This window comes from Aptenodytes forsteri, unplaced genomic scaffold (genome assembly GCF_000699145.1).
Source record: "Aptenodytes forsteri isolate BGI_AS27 unplaced genomic scaffold, ASM69914v1 Scaffold72, whole genome shotgun sequence".
Lineage (NCBI taxonomy): Eukaryota > Metazoa > Chordata > Aves > Sphenisciformes > Spheniscidae > Aptenodytes > Aptenodytes forsteri.
In genome coordinates, this window is record NW_008796193.1 from 204,016 (window position 1) to 222,985 (window position 18,970).

At 43.5% G+C, this 18,970-nt stretch overlaps 1 protein-coding gene across 1 annotated transcript in view; it reads left to right on the forward strand.

Moving 5' to 3' along the window:
• The window catches only part of MSN (moesin), a 20,658-nt gene extending 3,164 nt beyond the window's left edge, over nucleotides 1-17,494 (forward strand). Inside the window, exons 2-12 of the mRNA XM_009287985.1 lie at nucleotides 6,881-6,976; nucleotides 7,460-7,734; nucleotides 8,188-8,271; nucleotides 8,625-8,771; nucleotides 9,237-9,333; nucleotides 10,400-10,563; nucleotides 11,012-11,142; nucleotides 11,821-11,981; nucleotides 12,493-12,585; nucleotides 13,021-13,254; nucleotides 14,290-17,494. Coding sequence (XP_009286260.1) covers nucleotides 6,881-6,976; nucleotides 7,460-7,734; nucleotides 8,188-8,271; nucleotides 8,625-8,771; nucleotides 9,237-9,333; nucleotides 10,400-10,563; nucleotides 11,012-11,142; nucleotides 11,821-11,981; nucleotides 12,493-12,585; nucleotides 13,021-13,254; nucleotides 14,290-14,454 — 1,647 coding nt within the window. The 3' untranslated portion in view covers nucleotides 14,455-17,494. The remainder of the gene's footprint in view (nucleotides 1-6,880; nucleotides 6,977-7,459; nucleotides 7,735-8,187; nucleotides 8,272-8,624; nucleotides 8,772-9,236; nucleotides 9,334-10,399; nucleotides 10,564-11,011; nucleotides 11,143-11,820; nucleotides 11,982-12,492; nucleotides 12,586-13,020; nucleotides 13,255-14,289) is intronic.
• Nucleotides 17,495-18,970: the final 1,476 nt, after the last annotated feature.

The window sequence follows — 18,970 nt, forward strand, 5'->3', positions numbered from 1 at the left end:
ACACCCAACGGTTTTTTTTCCCCCACTTTTTTTTTTTTTTTTTTTTTTTGATGAAAATTCAAGGCTCTTTCCTATTGCAAAAGAGACTTTATAGTCAGACTTGCACATAAAGGGAAGCAAGTACTTCTTGTATATGGACATGCTCAAACAGATTATTGATCTTTGCATAAAGTAGTAACTGAATACCAAACCAAAATATGAGAGCCTCTAGTGAGCTGACAGTAAATACTAAACTTGCTCCCTTTGTATGGGGATGGGGCTTTGAATATATTGTCAGCTGGCATATATCCAATATGTTTCAAATGGCTGAGCTGTTTGTGTGGATTAATTCCTGTAAAGGGATAGTCTGAAGCCATTCTCCCTGCTGACACTGGTAACAGGGACTAAGCAGTGACTGCTGTCTGACTGATAATCTGTTCACTCCATCTCAGTTTCTGTCCTGAGGTGGTCTTGCGTCCCATGATGGGGTGTATAAGAACAAAGTTATGGCTGTTCACTTTCTAGCTCCCTTAAACTATGTTGTGCTCCTGGAATTGCTAATCTAGTATTTTCTGCATAATGCTGGTTCTGAAAAAGGAGCTGCTTTCATCAACGCTTTTTTGAGGGAAGGGAGAGTTCCTCTACAAAGCAAACTTACGGTTTTGCTGTTGCAGCACATTGACCTTCTGGTGTGAAACCTGACTTTTGACTCTTTCACAGAAAAAATTTTAAGATACCCTGCATGTTTTTGCCCTAGAGTGCCTTCCACTTTGCTTAACTCAGAACTGACAGCTCAAAAAGGAAGCTGTTAAGCATTACCAAAGTTTCTAGCTGCACAGCTACCTCAGTGCATGCTGCTGGCTTTGTTCAGTAACATTTAGGCAGTATTTGTTTCCACCTGTTGTGTTTAAAGGTAGATAAATACATTCATTATGCCACATATAATTCTGACCTACTCTGAATAGGATTCAGAAGACTTTTGGAAAGCTTATATCTAGGTAGTAGCTTCATGAGGAGGAACAATTTGAGTCTAAAGTTCCATAGTAATAAAAGGTGAATGGGCTTGAGGTAGAAATGATCTTGTCTCCCTCTTTACTGCTTGGTTAAATTGCAAAGTGAATTTTTGTAGTGATAGAATGCAGATGCTTCACTGCTTCATTGGAAATCATCTTCTGCCCCAAAGTAGCTGTCTGTAGAAATATCATTGAGCTGATACACGGTGTAGTAGCATCATGATTTTATACAAGAGATCTTCCTATAACACCCCATCCCCTAGGCTTGTAACTGTACAGCTTTAGCTTAAATAGCTTAAGCTTGTGTGCACGGACAAAACCTGGATTAATTGAGACAGGAGGATTGTACTGTCTGTCTTCCACATCTTTGCTTATGTACCTCTTTGCTTATGTACCTCTTAGCATTAGCTGCTGAACTCCAGCGCTTACTGACTCACTAGCAAAAACAGTAACTCTGCTCCCATTCCTCAGCTACTAGTTATGGATTAAAAGAAGAGCTTGAGGATGGGCTATGCCTGTTGGGGTGCTGCTTATCCCACAAGCCTGATTACTTCACAGGTGCCTCAAAATACTGCTTTCCTAGGGATGCAGGGCACAGGCACTGCAACGGTGATAGCTGCTTGTTTTCCTTCTTTGACCCTTTGCCATATCAGACTGAAGTGCAGTTGGACTGGAGACTAGTGTGTAAAACAAAGCATTGCTTTGCTTTGTATATCTCCTACACATGAAAGATTAACCATTTTTCTGGTAAAACTGCTTAGCTACTTGTTGCTGTGGATAGCTTTGACGTTGTGTCCCTTCAATCTCTTTTCCTCTCAAACTTCCTTTTTTTGGGTAAATTGATTCTAGCTTGAATCAGTGAGATTTTGGCCTGCTGGGGGGGCGAGGGAGGCTAGCCTATATCTTGGATAGGGAGAGAGGTTGCCTAAGTGCTAACTCGCTTGTCTAAGCGCTCCACATCTGGCTGGCTGGTAAGTTTTCATAGAAATGCCCTGGTTTAGTGGACACTGCATCTTACAGGCTTCTCAGGCAGCCTGCATACAGACTAGTCACAAAATCCTCAACTAGTTTGACTTCTGCGGTATGAGAACATAATCCCTTCTTCCATGTCCCCCACGTGCTGTATGAGGCAGTTTCTCAAATGCTTTGTTTCTGATCACTTCTGACCTTGGATCCTGCTGGTGCCTTGTTCTTTCATTCCCCTTCAGAGCCCTTATTCCTTCTAGTCTCTGGAAGAGGAGTCTTAGCTGTCTGCTATGCTAGGTCAGCTGGGTGGTGAATGCAGTCAATGGGTGGGGATCTCTACTCATTTGGTAGGCCTTACATCAGGGTCTTTTTAACAATGAGTTGTGGTTACTAAACTGTTCAGTCAGTACTTCCTTCCCCAACCTAAAATGAACTCTTTCTCCAACTTCAGAACAGATTTGCTTCTCAGTAATGTGCTTAGTGCTCTCTGAGCCTGTAGCTGACCATGTAAACTTCAGTCCTTCCAATGCTAGCTTTTGGACATTGCAAAGTCCAGGAGGTGGTGGCTTCAGCATGCCACACCAGAATAAGCCTTTAGAGTAACCAAAAGCACCCAATCTCATTATAGGTGATCTCTGTACAATTAAGAGCCACGAAGCCAAGTCACAGGTTAAGGAGAAATGTGACGTTAGAAAAACTTTAATATCTGTCACCTCAGACTTTGAAAGCATGTGGTTAACCTTCCTAGGAGGCTTTTCCTCAGTTTCATGAACTTTTGGGGTCAAAACTAAGCTTGTAAGATAAGTGCACTCAGCTATGGGTTAAAATTGTAACAATAAGCATCTCTCTGCTCACACTAAACCTAGTCACTGATGCTGTATTTTATGTTCAGCATTGAGCCTAATAAGTAGTGGAGTGTGGGGGTATCTTTATTTTTTCTTTTTTATTCTTAAGGATCCTACAGATTTCACTAAGAGCCAGAGCTCCTAGGATTCTGAGTTCATGTGCCCTGCCCTGGTGTGCTTATTTGCTGCAGTGAGTTTGATGGTTTTGTAGAGTACCAGTTTGTCAGTCTCTTCTTTCATGGTTGCTAAAGCTTATGACACAGGCTGACCAAATTCCTCTCGACTTTTGAGTAACTCCAGCTGAGTTGAGCTGTGTTTGGAATAAAAGTGGCTGGTCTCTCATGGCCTGTAAACTAAGCTTTGTGAGGAAGGAGACTGTAGAGAAGCCTTTAGCCTTGGAAAGGTCCTACCTAGTAGTGTTTAAATACATAGGAAACTGGTCTGGAGTGCTTGATTCAGTAGATGAAAGCACTGAACCAAAAACTTACTATGGCAGTTTCATGGTAGAAAGCAGCAAGTCTTGGGACATTGGCCAGTTCCTCCAGCAAACCCCAGAACTCTTGTTTGTGTAATGAAGGCTTGTGGTTGAGTGGTATGGAAATGTGTCTCAAATTTCACAGGAACATGTGGAAACTTATTGGCTTTTATAAAAGCAGTAGTCCAACCAAAAATGGACTGCTTGTTGCTAAGGTGGTCAATGGCAAACTGTAATAAGCTTAAAAACTCAAAGAAGATCCTGTCATTTAGCACTTTGGCATTTTAGCACTTTGAAAGGGAAAGTTAGAAATATATCCATCAGCCAAATGGAAAGGGAACAGTTGAATACTTATGGCTGTAGATGGAGCCCATCTTGGGTGTTAAGTTAGAACATGGTCTTCCAGGCACCCTAAGTTGTTTTTGACTATGGCATATGAAGCTGCGGGTGTGGTACCAGTTCAGAGCTCCTCCAGCAATAAGGATTGCTAGCAGTTTTCTCAGAAGTACTTGACGTGCCTGTCATAGAAAGGGAGAGAGGCCCACTTCATCTTTAACTAGGACAGCAGGTGAGATTCAAGACAGATTTGTGCTATGGTATAGCCTGGGATGCTTTGGCCTTTGACGCAGAACTTAGTCTGAGTGGAATGTGTTCTCCTCTGTTTGCATGCTTTGGTCTTGCCCATGTGTTTGCCAGTGTGGTGGTGTATTTCTTGGGCTGAGAATGAGGGCAATCTTCAATCATCATCTTGATGCTAAAATCTACATTTAAGAGGCTGCTTATGGCTCTCCTTGTGCTGTAGGGCAGCACTCAAAGTCAAGAACATAGTTCGGAGGGAGATGGGTGAGTGCTGAGGGGAAGGACAGGAGTCACGCAGACTTGGAAAATGTGGAGTAAGGAGAAGTGAGAGAAAAGGTTACCTGGAAGACCTTGTGTTTCTTCTCTGAACATAAGTAAAAAAAAAAAACAAAACTGTACTGCTGTGTGCTTAGACTGTCTGCAGAAGGTGAAGTGAGAGTGGCTAGAAATGCACCTTTTCCCCTGAGGCAGTATTGCTTACTAAGTGGAATTTTAAGCTAACAGTACTTGATGAAGAGCTTTGTCATGGCTGGTCGAGGTACTGTGGGACAGCTGGATTTTAAGGCTGCCTGTAATCTGTTGCCAGTTGTAGACTAAGCCTTGTACTGCAGGCTAAACAAGACCCAGGGACTGACTTAAAGTTCTCCCTAGCATGAAGAAAAGATGTCACTCTCCAGCCGAGAGTGTAAACTTTAGGTATTTAAGTATAGTGGTCTGTGTTAAAACAGTACTCTACTCTCCTGCCCTTATCCATCCTCAGCCACTGCCAGTAACTGTTTACTTTTTGGAACATCTCACATCTCAGTTCATCAGGGCTCTGAATGCTGTACACCCTCAGACATAACTGAGCTGCTAACTGCCAGCCAGACTCCTTGCAGCTGTAGAAAGCTGTTTCTTCTTGCTTTTTCCCTTGCTAAATGGAACTAAACAACCTGCTAAAGCTGAGGTAGGAAGGAGGGAGGAGGACTGTCTTTTCCCCTCGCCCCTGCACCCTCCACTTGATTCAGTAACAGCTTGGGGATGTGATGTTGTGTGCTGTGCTGTCTCCCCCTCTCCTCTGTCCAGTCTGTTGTTGTCTGTTATTGCTGTGCAGACTTCTGCTGTAGAATAAAAGTCCTTTTGTGCAGGGCCTCAGTGTGATGCCTTTCAGTTCCTTGCTGGCAGTCCAGCTTGTTGAATTCCCAGGCATAAGCTGCTGACAAATGGAAGTGAGGCAAGCAGACACATGCAGTAGGGGAGGGGAGCTTCCATCCCATTCAAATGTTAATGCTGCCGAGAACAGAGCTTTCCTTAGGCTCTAGGACAGCCTGCCGCCTTCTCCTTGTACCACGTGCTTTCAATGTATACAGCAAACTCTGATTCTTCTCCAAAAGTCTCCTTAGCTGTGTGCATCCTACTATGTGATATGCACAAGTGAAAGCTTATCTGCCCCACGTTTCCCTGCGTTTACAGGGGCTTTAGACCTGCTCTCCAGTTCGTATTCAAGTAAGGACAGGCTGAATAATTTCACGGACTCCAGTGGGATGATGTATATAGACTTCATGACCTTGTGTAGGTTTTGTCTCTGTGTGTGCTACTAATAGCATGCCTCTGCTGAAAGCTCCTTTTGGTTTTTTGGCCTGAAAGGTACTAGGGCCCTAATGCTGCTTTTGTAAGGCCAGAAGAAATGTCTGATCCAAGCCCTAAAGAATCTTAACTAGTAATGTGTTTGCAGGGAACCTACATCTTTGGTGTTGTATCTTGCCAAAATTAGAGACCAAATCAGAAGGGAACAGAGTGCATCCTTAGGGTTCAACAAGGAAGTAATTTAAAAGGAAGTAGGCATTTAGGGAGAAATCATAAAACGTGGGACAAGGCAGTACAAAATTACCTCAACTTACCTGGCAGGGGGGACAAAATGATCAGGCAGCTGGTTTCCTCAGGGTGAGGCTCATCCCCTGCTGTCCAGTTATTGAGTCCCTCTGAAGGAGGGGAGCTGTGAGCAAGCCTGAGGGGTGGGTGGTGTATAAAAGCAGCTTACGGTGTCGTACTTTAGGTACAGTGTCAACCTAAAGGCAAGTGTCTTCTCCCTCCCCTTTCCTTGTCTAGTAATGGGGGTGACAGGTAAGTGCCTTGTTTGCCGGTATGAGAACAACTCCTGGGGGTTCAGGGGAGATGTGGGGGAACTTCAGTTTCTAGACTTGCTGCACCCTGTGGCATGTCCCAGACTTGCCAGGGCACAAAGCTGTGGCCTCGTGCTAGTGAACAGGCTTTACCAAGAAACTTCCCCCTCCTTTTTACCAGCAGTAGCATTATATTGCAGTAGTCTTACCCCCCCATGAGGCTCTTGTCTCTTGTTACAGTATGTCTGTAAAGCCTTCTTAACTCTTATTTACATAGCACCCATGGTGTGCTAGGGAAATGACTAAGGAGAGAGCTTACATAGCAGTGTAGCTAACTTCTGTGGTGGCTCTTTGTCCTGGCACAAGGGATAGCATATCAATTTACCCACTGTAGTACCTCTTAATGGTGCCACTCATTAAAGAGCTGCATGAAAGGCCGCTCCACAGCTATTGGTGGAATAGAATACAAATCTTAAAATAGCACAGCCTAGTAGGACACAACGTAGCGGGGTGATTCATGGCTTGCCCAGGAGTAGTACATTTGCGTGATAAGTGAGGGGTCTACCTGAAAATGGAGCTGTGTTGTTGATTCCTGGCAGCTATTACACCTGTCAGACCTGTTGCATTGTATTTTGGCCATGCATGTTGGCTTGTAAGTAGCTGAAGAAAATAGTGTCCCAGCTGTTGTTTATAAATAGCAACAAGCCTTAAAGAGATACGGGAGAGGGAAGAATACAATACATCGCCCACTCAAGACCCCTCAGATGCCCTGTCATTATGTATGTGCACCATAGCAGGGGAGGCAGGAGGCTAGGGCAGTGGGTGTCTTCATGTTCATCTGAACTTACCTCTAACATGTTCTCTGCCACCAGTGAGATCAGCCCATCTGGCTGGGGCTCTTGCTAATCATCTTTCTTCCAGGTCGTCAAGACAATTGGTCTAAGAGAGGTCTGGTTTTTTGGACTTCAGTATCAGGACACCAAGGGCTTCTCAACATGGCTGAAATTGAACAAAAAGGTATGTTTGCTACAAGCTTTCACTTGTCCTGGGTTCCCTTCTCTTGGAGGGCAGGGGTAAATTCAGTCTCCATACTTCTGTCAGGGATCTGTTCTTGCCTGTCCACACACCTGAAGTACTGCAAGATTAGTGAGTTGGTACCTGACCTGGTCCTCCTGCAACTAGTCCTGTTTGTTATCCAGGCACATCTGTTACCCTTCCCAGTAACACACTAATGTGGTGCTCATGTGAGCATCTTGGTTGGAGAGAAACCTGGAAAGTAGCTTACCTAGCACCGATCATAACTAGCGGCTTGTTATAAGTCCTGTAGGGAGAGGTGATGAGGTATTTAGCAGTAAGGAATTGAAAATCCCTGCTTTTCTGCCCACTCACTTCTGCATTGGAAAGGAGAATTTTTTTCTAATGCGTGCTTGTCTTCCTGTTCGTAAACCTGCTCCCCTTCATTTGGTATGTAGGCTATAAAATCTGATAACTCTGTTCCAGGTAACAGCACAGGATGTACGCAAAGAAAGCCCCCTGCTTTTCAAATTCCGTGCCAAGTTCTACCCAGAGGATGTGGCAGAAGAGCTGATCCAGGACATCACGCAGCGCCTTTTCTTCCTCCAAGTGAAGGAGGCAATTCTGAATGATGACATTTATTGCCCTCCAGAAACAGCTGTCCTTCTGGCTTCTTATGCCGTCCAGTCAAAATATGGAGACTTCAACAAAGAGGTGCACAAGTCTGGCTACCTTGCTAGTGACAAACTGCTCCCACAGAGGTAAGTGAACCTGGGTAGTCTTAGACCTTCTTTGCCTTAAAGGGTTTGGGATTTTTTTTGGGGTGGGGGGTATCTTGATTGGAATGTTCAGAATAAAATATAGCCTGGTGCCGCTCTGAGGATTGGGATTAGTATTCATCTAATTAAGCACTTTAATCTTAAACATTCTATTGCTACTGAAAATAGTCTAATCAGAAGTAGTGAAAGAAGCTCCAAAACCAAAAAACGTAATGCTACAAGGAGAAGCACCACTGAATACAACTTGTCATTTGTTAGAAGTCTGAATACTGACCACTGTGTCTCTAGCCTTATAATAAAACTGTATTTCCTGGAATATTTCTGTGGGAAAACTGATGTCAGTGGAGTATTTAAGGAAGCGTTATTCAAGAGTGATGTGACTGTGTGTGCATAAATGCAGTGGCTGGTCTCAAACATCCCATGTACTCTTTCTAGAGTTCTGGAGCAGCACAAGCTTAACAAGGACCAGTGGGAGGAGAGGATCCAGGTGTGGCATGAGGAACATCGAGGAATGATTAGGTAACTGATGCAGTGTGAAACTGCTGTATTTAAAGTAGTGTGATATATGCTAGTGTGTAATGTATGAATGCATACAAAAATCTGTGGCTTGCTTCAGCATGAGTTAGCATTCTTCGAGTTATTCTGCTCAGAGTAACTAGGTTCACATGCCTCTGCCCTTGCTAGTCCACATCAGCTGGCTGTTCTTTGCAAACTCAGTTTTGTTTTACTGAGTTTGTTATTATCTACTAGGGTGATGCTTAGAACCTTTGCCAGCTTGTTGCTGCTCTGTCCATGTAGGAAGACAGCACCTTCTTACTTTAATGGCTTATAGCCTCAAAAAGGAATATCTGCTTTCTTTTTGCACGCTGCAGAGAAGATGCTGTCTTGGAGTACCTGAAAATTGCACAGGATCTGGAAATGTATGGTGTGAACTACTTCAGCATTAAGAACAAGAAGGGCTCTGAACTCTGGCTAGGTGTAGATGCTCTTGGACTCAACATTTATGAGCAGAATGACAGGTAATAAACCCCCTCTCCTCATCATTGCCTTCATCTCCTTTCCATTATAAAGGTACTCAAAATTAATCTTTTCTGGAATTCAAGTCTTTAAACTCTACAATTTCTATATCATTCTTAGCTGTGTTTTTGATACTGCCAGAATGATCCATAAAACATGCTGCTTTGGACCAAAAAATAAAAGAAATTGGCAAATCTTATCAAGCTAGTTTTACTTGTATCCCTAGTCTTCCTGCCACAGATGCGTTCTCCAGTTCTGTTTTCCATTAAAAAAAAAAAAGGCAGTTTTTCAATCCTGCTTTTATATCTGTAGTTTATTTGCATGACTAATTTTATTTGCTGATTCCAGTCAACGTAAGAATACTGAAATATGAGGGCAGATTTGGTAAAATTTTGAGCTTTATATTGTAAGTCAAGGATTTTCAATGGGGGCTTTTTTATTTTCTTTTGCTTTCCATTTTTCTGCAGGCTAACACCGAAAATTGGATTCCCTTGGAGTGAGATCAGAAATATCTCATTCAATGACAAGAAATTTGTTATCAAGCCTATTGACAAGAAAGCACCAGTAAGAAGCAATATTCAAATTAAACTTTCGGCTTCTTGGCTGAATGATTTTTTTTTTTTTTTTTTTTCAATTGCACACAATCTTTTCATCAATAATGTCAATGCTGACTTAAGCAGCGCTCTACTACCTGATCTGTTCCAGGCAGTATGCACAGAATGGGTCTAATGGCAGTAAGGTGATGGCTGGGATTTGTTTCTGGCTAGGAAGGAAGAAATTTATTCAGTATAACCTTAAGCTGTTCAAAGCCAGTGACAGGGAGAAGCTCTTTGCTTAGGGTTTCTGATTCTCCTAAGACTGTTCAGATTCTCCAATGAAACAATTAGGGATCTGAGGCACCTATGTTAATTGTGAATGTTTCCTTTGCAGCCTGTTGGCTTTAGTAGTGTGTGGGATGGTCTTTTGCAGTTTTTCACCTTACTTGAACCTGAAGCTTCAGGTTATTTTGTAGGGTATGCTGGGAGGGTTTTTTACTTGCAAATTTATAATGAACATAATTGGTTATCTTTTAAGGCTTATTAATTTCCTGTGTCAGCTGATACCTTCTGTTCTTCTGGTCATTCTTGTTGCATTGCTGCTTGGAAGCATTTCCGTGCTGCTGTCGCTTCTTTTTAACAGAACGAAGTTATTTATTGATTGGACATAATGTTTAACACCCTTTCTGGCATAAGACAAAACATTACACTTGGTGTGGCTGGCTGGACTATTGTGTTAAATAACTAGGTGGGAAGAAAGGTGGGAGAAGTCATAGTCTCAGTGTGCCTGGTAAACCAGCCCCTGATCGTGTTTGTAATGAAACAGTGAAGCTAAATTGCTGTGTACTCTATGTGCTAGGGTTGCTTTACAATAAAACCCAGCACACTGTAACAACAAATTGGGCACTTCTGCCCTGTGTGTATGTCAGGTTGAAATTCATTCCTGAAAGATTTATCCACTGATAAATTAAACACCCTTAAGAAAGGCTGGCTAGCAATTCTAAGAAAGCTTAGGGTCTTGGAGTGTATTGCATACACAGGGGGCTTCTTATGCTGAAAGAACAGGTCTAATGCTGCCTTTTTCTTGTCCCAAGGACTTTGTATTCTATGCCCCTCGGTTACGGATTAACAAACGAATCTTGGCACTTTGCATGGGGAACCATGAGCTCTACATGCGCAGACGTAAACCAGATACCATTGAGGTGCAGCAGATGAAAGCACAGGCTCGGGAAGAGAAGCATCAGAAACAGATGGAGAGGTTGGTAGGGTTGTGAGTAACCTGCACGTGGCCGATCACTGCACAATAGCATCATGTGCTAGATAAATTGCAGGCAGCACCTTAATCTGCTTGAGCCAAAAATAGAGCAGATTGCTTTCTGCTTCAGTAGATCTAATGGGATGATGGAAATGGCACTCATCACAAATGTGACCCACCATCACTTTCTTAGAGTTAAAGATTCCTCTGTCTATTTGACGGGACTAATACGGACCTTGGTATAAGGAGATTTCCCTTATGAACTTGCCATTGAGATGAATGCCAGCAGAGCTCGCTCTTTCTGCACTTCTATAAAGGGGCATGTCTGGAGTAAAACTCATCAGCTGAGTGCTGTAGTGCACATCTCTTGTGTGCTCATGGCTTCACTAGGAAGTGCTCCAATCTGAGTAGTTGCTAATTTGAAATTGCATTACAACTTCCCCATCATCAGAGCCCTGCTGGAAAATGAGAAGAAGAAGAGGGAGTTGGCAGAAAAGGAGAAGGAGAAGATTGAACGTGAGAAGGAGGAGCTAATGGAGAGACTCAAGCAAATTGAGGAGCAAACCAAGAAAGCTCAGCAAGGTAATGTGAAATGTTCCAATATTTTCTCAGATGCATAGTCTGAGTGAGAAGGGTTCAAATAGTGAAGCTATGAGCATCTCTGAGCCATTTGGCTCTCCAGTATTGTGTGCTAACTGGTGTTAGGGCCCTGGTTTAGCCTTCTGAAGCTGAATGCAAGCCCTCCACATGCAGCTGTTGAAATAGGACTTGCATTAAAGAGATGGGTGGCAGCCAAGATGCCTCACTGGCAGCGAGAGTACCTTGCAGTTGTTCATGTGCTGGCTGGAAGCTTTATCCCAGCACATCTGTAGAGGAAGGAGTCAAAAAATGTAGCAGGGGTCACACCAGCCAGTACTCTGGTGTGATTACTATCTAATTGCTTGGCCAGTGTTACAGTGTGGTGTTTCCAAAGCAAAATGCTGTATGCTTCTCTGCCTTTAAAGATGTCATTTTGGGATGGGTACTTCCCCACAAATCAATCGGGCAAGTAATCTGTTGGCTTGGCACAGGCCTGGCTCTTAGTCTTCCAGCTCCAGTTAGTATGTGAAGGAGAGGAAAGGGGACAGTTGCTTGCATCTTTCCTTTACCTGTCCCTCTGAAGGAAAATCCTCATACAGAACGTAGGTGTAAGGGCACCTTCCTCTTCTACTGCCATTCTTTACTTGATCTCTCTTCAAATGTGCTCCCCTATTCTTTCAGAACTGGAAGAACAGACCCGCAGAGCTATGGAGCTGGAACAGGAGAGAAAACGAGCTCAGGAGGAAGCAGAGAAACTGGCTAAAGAACGTAGAGAAGCAGAAGAGGCAAAGGAGGCCCTATTGAAAGCGTCTCATGACCAACAAAAGACTCAGGAACAGCTGGTAAGTGGGTGAGCTGAAAACTGGGTAGGGAAAACAGTGACGGGATAGGCAACCTAAGCTCTTGAAGCAAGCCAGGCTATGAATATAGTGAGGAAACATAGTTTGGTTCTTTAATTTTTAGCCTCAGGCAGATGGACTTATACCTAAATACAAGTGTATTTGTACAGTAGATCTGGATTGTTGTGCTTTTTGCCTTTTTTTGTATGTGATGCTGAGAACAGAGTGTAGAGCTCACTAATTGCTTTCCCTGGTTTGGATTCAAAGAATTGAGTTCTGTAGCTGTGTTTGGAGGAGAAGGAAAAAAAAACCCAAACACCACAACAAAACCCAAAACTTTTTTGGCTTCCTTTTCCCTAGCATCATGGAGATATTGGTGGGACTGAAATTTACAGGAAGGCTTTCTCCTTACCAAAAAGATGTTAGAGATACTGTTTTTATTCAGGACTTTGGACTAATGCTTCATTTAGCAAGTACTTTGGTTTTGTCCCCCTTAAAAGCCTTTCTTTTGCAGGCTGCTGAGATGGCAGAACTTACAGCTAGGATCACACAGCTGGAGCTGGCCAGGCAGAAGAAAGAGAGTGAGGCCCAGGAGTGGCAACAGAAGGTAAAGCAGAATCTGAGCAAATGGCAGTACTTTTTGTGGAGTTGCTCTTCATTCTGTGTTGTGACCTAAACTACTGCACTAGATACCACGCTAGACTGAGTGTCTGCAAGCTTGAGGCCATTGTAAACACCCAGCTTTGCTTTTCTTCGTGGAATGAGTGCCTTATTCTAACTCCATGTAGAAATATTTTGACTAATTAGGCCTATAGCTCATTTTCCATGAATTATAACCATTCTTCAAATCTCTGAAGTGTTAGCCAGCAGAAAGTTTTGCAAATGATTGTGGCTGAGTAGCTTTGGAACATACCACTTCAGTGTGCAAGAGGTGCAAGGTTTCTTGCAATAAACACTGAGTAGTGCTTCTGTGCACTTCTGCAAGAAGTCTCATGCACTCAGGATTATATTGACTAATTCACTGTGGCATGCCCTGCTGCAGGCACAGATGGTGCAGGAGGACCTAGAAAAGACCAAAGAGGAGTTGAAGACTGCCATGAGCACCCCTCATGTCACTGAGCCCATGCAGTCTGAGAATGAGCATGATGATGAGCAGGATGAGAACGCGGCAGAAGCCAGTGCTGAGCTACGATCAGAGGCCACCATCAAGGACCGCAGTGAGGAGGAGCGCACCACTGAAGCAGAGAAGAACGAACGGGTCCAGAAACACTTGAAGGTAAGAAGTTGGCAGCAGAGAGGGTGTGTGTCTGGGTGCTGCTTCTATTCTTCTCACCAGTAATTGCAGCTGGTATTTAAAAAAAAAAAAAAAAAAAGGCTGGGGGAAAGAGGGGTGATCATGATCTTGCCAGATAGCTGCTTAACCATTGAGCAGAGAGGCAGATCTTGTTTCCTGGCACTTGACTTCCATTTCACTGGAAGTAGTGAAGTATTTTCAAGCAGTGCCAAAAAGCAGCATCTGTCAGATGTAGTGTGCTTGTGTGAGTCTTGCCAGCCATCTGACAGCTGTTCATAGCCCTGGCTGCAATGAATCAGAGAACTTGGTCCAGTCCTATCAAGCAGATGTCTGTAACTGCCTTGTCTGACTGGGTTGCGTTGCAAAACCCTGAGAGCAGCCCACTAGGGCTCAGCATGGAGGGAGCAGTGCTGCACCATGTTCTCATAAGGAACTCCGGTGTTCTGGTGTTGAGTCTTTCCAAGCATGTTGTTACACTGCCTGCTAGTTGCCTGACTTGCATCATGCTTTGCTTGTTCTGCATCATCTGTGGTGGTTATGCACAGGCAGAGTGACAGAGGTGCACTTTATCTTCTACAGCAAGCTTCTTTTGTGGTAGAAGGCTAGTAATTGCTTGAATTCTGCAAGATGCTCCTGTTGACTTTAGGGATCCCTCCACTTGACTCTTCTGAAGTACATTGGAGACAGTCTTTCTTACTGTGCTAGACAAAAATAAATAGAATTACAGACTGCCTGATGTTTTCTGCCTTCAAATGTTAGGGAAAAATACTAACAACTTCCATAGAATCACAGAATTGTTTAGGTTGGAAGGGACCTCTTAAGATCATCTATTCCCACTTCCTTGCTCAAGCATGATCAGCTAGAGCAGGTTGCCCAGAACTGTAAACATTTGGACTTACCTGTTTCCTGTCTCCATGGATATTGAATCTTTAGGAGGATCAGCAAGGAACCTCCTTGTCCGGCTTTGAGTCTCTGGCATGTGCTAACCCATTGCTATCTGTTTCCCCTTCTCCGAAGGCTCTTTCCTCGGAGCTGGCAAATGCTCGGGATGAAACCAAGAAGACAGCCAATGATATGATCCACGCTGAGAACATGCGTCTGGGCCGAGACAAGTACAAGACCCTCCGTCAGATTCGGCAGGGCAACACCAAGCAGCGCATTGATGAGTTTGAGTCCATGTAAACTCTCCCCTCCACCTGCTGTCTGCACTCTCTTCTCCCCTCTTTCCCATCCTCTCCCATCATTCACTCGTAATCGTGCTATGCTGGAACCACTACAGAAGAGTGACCATGGTCTTATTTATCGAGTTTTGGGCAAATGCTGGAGTTAAGCAACAGAAGAAAGAATAGTATTTACATCTTCCTGGGGTGGCTTGGGAAAGCAAACATGTATTGGGGCAAATCTGAAATTGTTTGGCTTTGGGTAAAGTCTCACTGCATTTAGTTTTGTATTGCTTACTGAAGTGGCTGTGTTGCTGTCCTCTCCCATTGGGTGGGGAGGCCAGCAGATACTTTTACTGAATTATGTAAAGTGCTAACAGTTTGACACTGTGCCTTCCTACTAACTTGCGCAAGCTTCAGTATTAAGCTTAGTAGCCAGGGTCTGAATTTCTGACTTCAATACAGGGTCTGAATCATGTAGTTGAGAAGGGGAGGCTGGAGCTTAGGAAGAAGGGTTGGAGGTAGAATATGGACTTTCTTTCTAAAAGACCAAAGCTTTTGTTCTTCAAACATAAGCAGACCAAATAGATTCTGTGGTATTCCTGCTGGTGTTACCTTTTGTTGTTTAATGATGGAACTTTGAATTTCCTAATCATGAGGAGGCCTTTGGAATATTTCCACTGATGCAGTGTGGTTTGAAGCCTTGAATTCCCCGCTTTCCAGAAGTTTTGTCTCTGGTAAATGGCTTTGTTCACTGTCATTTGTCTGATTTGAATGTAACTAGTGAGGCAGAGATAGCTAAAGAACACTGCCTTCCTTTTTGAGTTTGCCAATGGAAACCTAAAGGGCTAGGAAGAAATGTAAAAGACTAAAAATTCCTGTAGCTGTATTTTTTCCCTTGCTGAACCAGTACATTTCTAGTCATGTGAATAGGATTTCAGGTTTTTCCATAAGAGGCCTTTTTAGCACATAGTCATTGGTGCCTTATGACTGTGTACAGATCTACTATAGCTTAGATGTCTTTAGTTTAAGCTAGATGCAATCATAAAAAGTGATCAGCAGCTGGGGATCAAAAACTACTCTTGTATCTGGGTCATGTACAAGACTGCATCTATCTTCCTGGCTTCAAGCAGCATTTGAGGGGAGAGGATCCTGAGATATTTGTCCAATTGCTGCCTTAATACTCACTAGCATTCTGCCAGATCCCTGGCTCAAGTGCTTTTACTTCCCCAGAAGGATGCTTTGCCCCTTTGTAGCTTTGAGAACAGAAGTCTCTGTCTCTTAGAAATGGGACACTAGTGGTTGTGAGACTGGTCCCAAGAGCCATTTGTACCAGTTGTTGTAATACCCATCACCTCCTGTCTTCCAAGCTATCCATGCTGTAGCTACCCAGAATCCTTCCTGCCATTTCTGGGGAGGAAACAGCCATGTATGCTCAGGGTTGAATTGGATTTTGCCTTGATCCTTCATAGAAGGAAATGTTAACCTTCAGAAGAGGCCTCTTAAAAATGGATTCCACCTACAATGGAGTCTCCTTTGCTTTGCCCTCCTTGGATTAGCCTGTCCCTATAGCCCTGTCCTTTCTTGCCTAGCATGATCCTAAATCTTGTGACTTTCTCAGTTTTGTGGATTCCCCCTTTTGTATGGTATCACTGCTAGTGGTGATAGAAAGAAAACATCTGAATGCTAGAGCATTTTCAGCTCCCTGCTCTATGGGAAAGGTAGAGGGGGACTGTGCCAAAAAGAAATGTTCATGATAGTGTTAATAAACTGCAGTATTTCCCCAAGAATTCCTTGGGCTTCTGAAAACAACCTTACCAGTGCTGTTTTGTTTTATTTTTTGGAAGCAATACAAGTCTGTGTGGAGATCCACACAAATACCAACCAACCTCTGTTAGGAGCATAGCTTAGCGTGTTGCTTCTAAACATCCAGGTAAGTCATGTGGGAGCCCCCTTCTCTCCCCTGGACATAGCATGCTCTTGGGGGGGACATGACATGGTAAGCTTTTGGTTGGCCAAAAACACATGCCTCAGTACTTCGAAAGTCACAAATAAAAGATTGCAGTTAAATGTCAGAACTGATTTGTGTATTTCTATACTGAAGGGTTATTGGCGCTGGCTCTATGTGAGTCTCATTACTGGGGTAACAACCTTTTACACTTCTGTTTTGGTGCTTTAAAGCTGGTTCTCAGCACTTCTGCTCTGTCCGTGGCAACTATTGATGCATTTGGGGGGAGAAAAGCCTTTATTACATTTTAACAATTTCCTAACAAGCTGATGTATGGTGCCTGGAATATGTGTTCAAATAATAAACCAGTAAATCTTTTCTGCTTTGATGGGTCACACAACACTGCTGAGCTCATGTATTACAATGCTGGCATGACTTCTGTTTATAGGGTTTTTTAATCGTTCTAATTCCAAATGGTTCAATATAGGAATAGAACGGCTTGTGCCAGTGAGTCCACCTAACTCTTTGTAGTTGTTTCAGCCCTGCCTTCTTAACCAGTATTATATTCCAGTGGTATCTAATGATATTTGATTTCAATACTTCTAGCTATGCACAATTAGAAAATATTAGTCATAGGATGGAGGATATGTTTATGGTCCTCCTTCCCTTGGAAATGTATACTGTATTGTAAAGAAATGATATTTTGCAAGAAAACTAATGTAAGAAGCTTTCAGTATTACGGTGAGATTTGTAGACACATTTTTTTATTTGTTAGAATACAGTGAATTGTTCTTCTCCATGTTCCAGTTTAATTGGATAACTACTCCTCTTGGGGGTGGGGGGAGGGAAGTACTTTACCAAATGTTTGCCTGGCTTGTTTTTTTTCTTATTTTATTTTTTGTTGCTGTAAATTATGTTGAGGTGTTTTGACCAGTCTTTTTACTGGATTATAATAAAACATCAATTCCTTAAGGTTGTGGAGTAATTCATGGGTCCATGTGCTTATCTGCAGAGGTATCTCTTGATATTAAGGCATTTTTTCCCTGTTTGGAGGAGTTGTTAAAATCCATACCCTGTTCTTCCTGAAGTGCCAATAAAGTTCAGAGAAATTCAGCAGATGGTCTCTGGCTGGTTACTTAAGGCTTGCTTTGAGTCTAGTGCTGTGTCTCCAAGCTGAACAGGTCTGCCATGTGGTTCCTGAGAGGTCAGCCTTATAGCACTCTTGCAAGTAAGGAGATCTTATTTGCATCCTGAAAAGCAACTGCTTGAGTAACATCCCTTTTCCCCCTCCGCAGCCCTCCAAGCTGTCTGAATTCCAGTACTGGTTCCAGTTACATTTCTTCGTGGGGACACTGAGTATAAATTTATATCGTGTTTAACTTGGAAATGCACTGGTCAAATGGAGGAGGAGGAGCTGCTGTTGGAACTTGCCACCGGTGAGCACCTGCCATGCCATGCCCAGGCCCATGTGCATCCATGAGCAGGTTAGCGTGCAGAGGGTGGCTGGGCCTTGATGCTGCTGCTTGCCCCCGACATCCTGCTGGGTCTGTCCTGCCCTGATCCCGTACCGGGGATTTCGACCCAATTTGTTTTGTGGCTACCTTGCCATGGCTATCTCTACCTGTGTTTCCTGAGGTCTCAGGACCGGGTCCAATGATGGAAGAGCACGGCTACTGCCACCTTTCTACTAATGAACTGTGTGATCTTTGTAGCTGCTTTCCATGTGGTTGTGAAGAGGGGCTTTGCAGAACTTCTGCCTCATGGTTGCTGCACTGCAGAATAAGGCAGAGATTTCATCAGAACATGTTAGTGCTCAGAGATCTGGTGTTAGGGGAGAAACCTGAACTTGACTATAAACAAAATGTGGTGTGGAGCAATGGAGACTTCTGCAATCCCCACCAGGCTTGGCATGGATCCAGTTTCCATAGGTGGGTCTTTCTCTGTCCTTCCGTCCTTCCTTCCGTCCTTCCTTCCTTCCTTCCGTCCTTCCTGGATTCCAAAAACCTGAACACCACTGGAGGAATTGCATGTCTGCTTCAATGCTACTGCAGCCTTCAAGTGAAGGTTGCACTGGCCTGGGGAGTTCGCTCTCACAAATGGGGTTCTTGCTGCTTTTATTGCCCTTGCTTCTCAATGGACAATACCTTTCAGCTTGTGCTTAAATTTCTGGAGTCTGACGACTCTGTGCTTGCAGCCAGATTACTCTTCTGCATGAGCGGCCTAGCTTTCATGGCATATCCTTGCCTGTATCTGTGGAGACTTAAGAGGCTTAGTAATTCTCCAGCTAGGTATATCTATATTCAGTTTGTCTTTGAAGAAATGGAAGTGCAAAGCATTAATGGCTGAATGCTGCTTTTGTGCAGGACCACATAGTTAAAAAAAACCAAACAAAACAAAACCAAAAAACCCCCCAAAAACCTGAAACAATTCTTCTAATCTGTTGGAAGGCATTTTGTAGTTTAGAATCGGAAATTTGTATTTAACCTCTAGCTTGTGTAGACAGCTTCTGCTGGATTTGCTATTCTGTCCGTGATATGTTTTACATCTAGTTTAGGCTACACCTACAAGTGTTGGGGGCCCAGATGCTTTT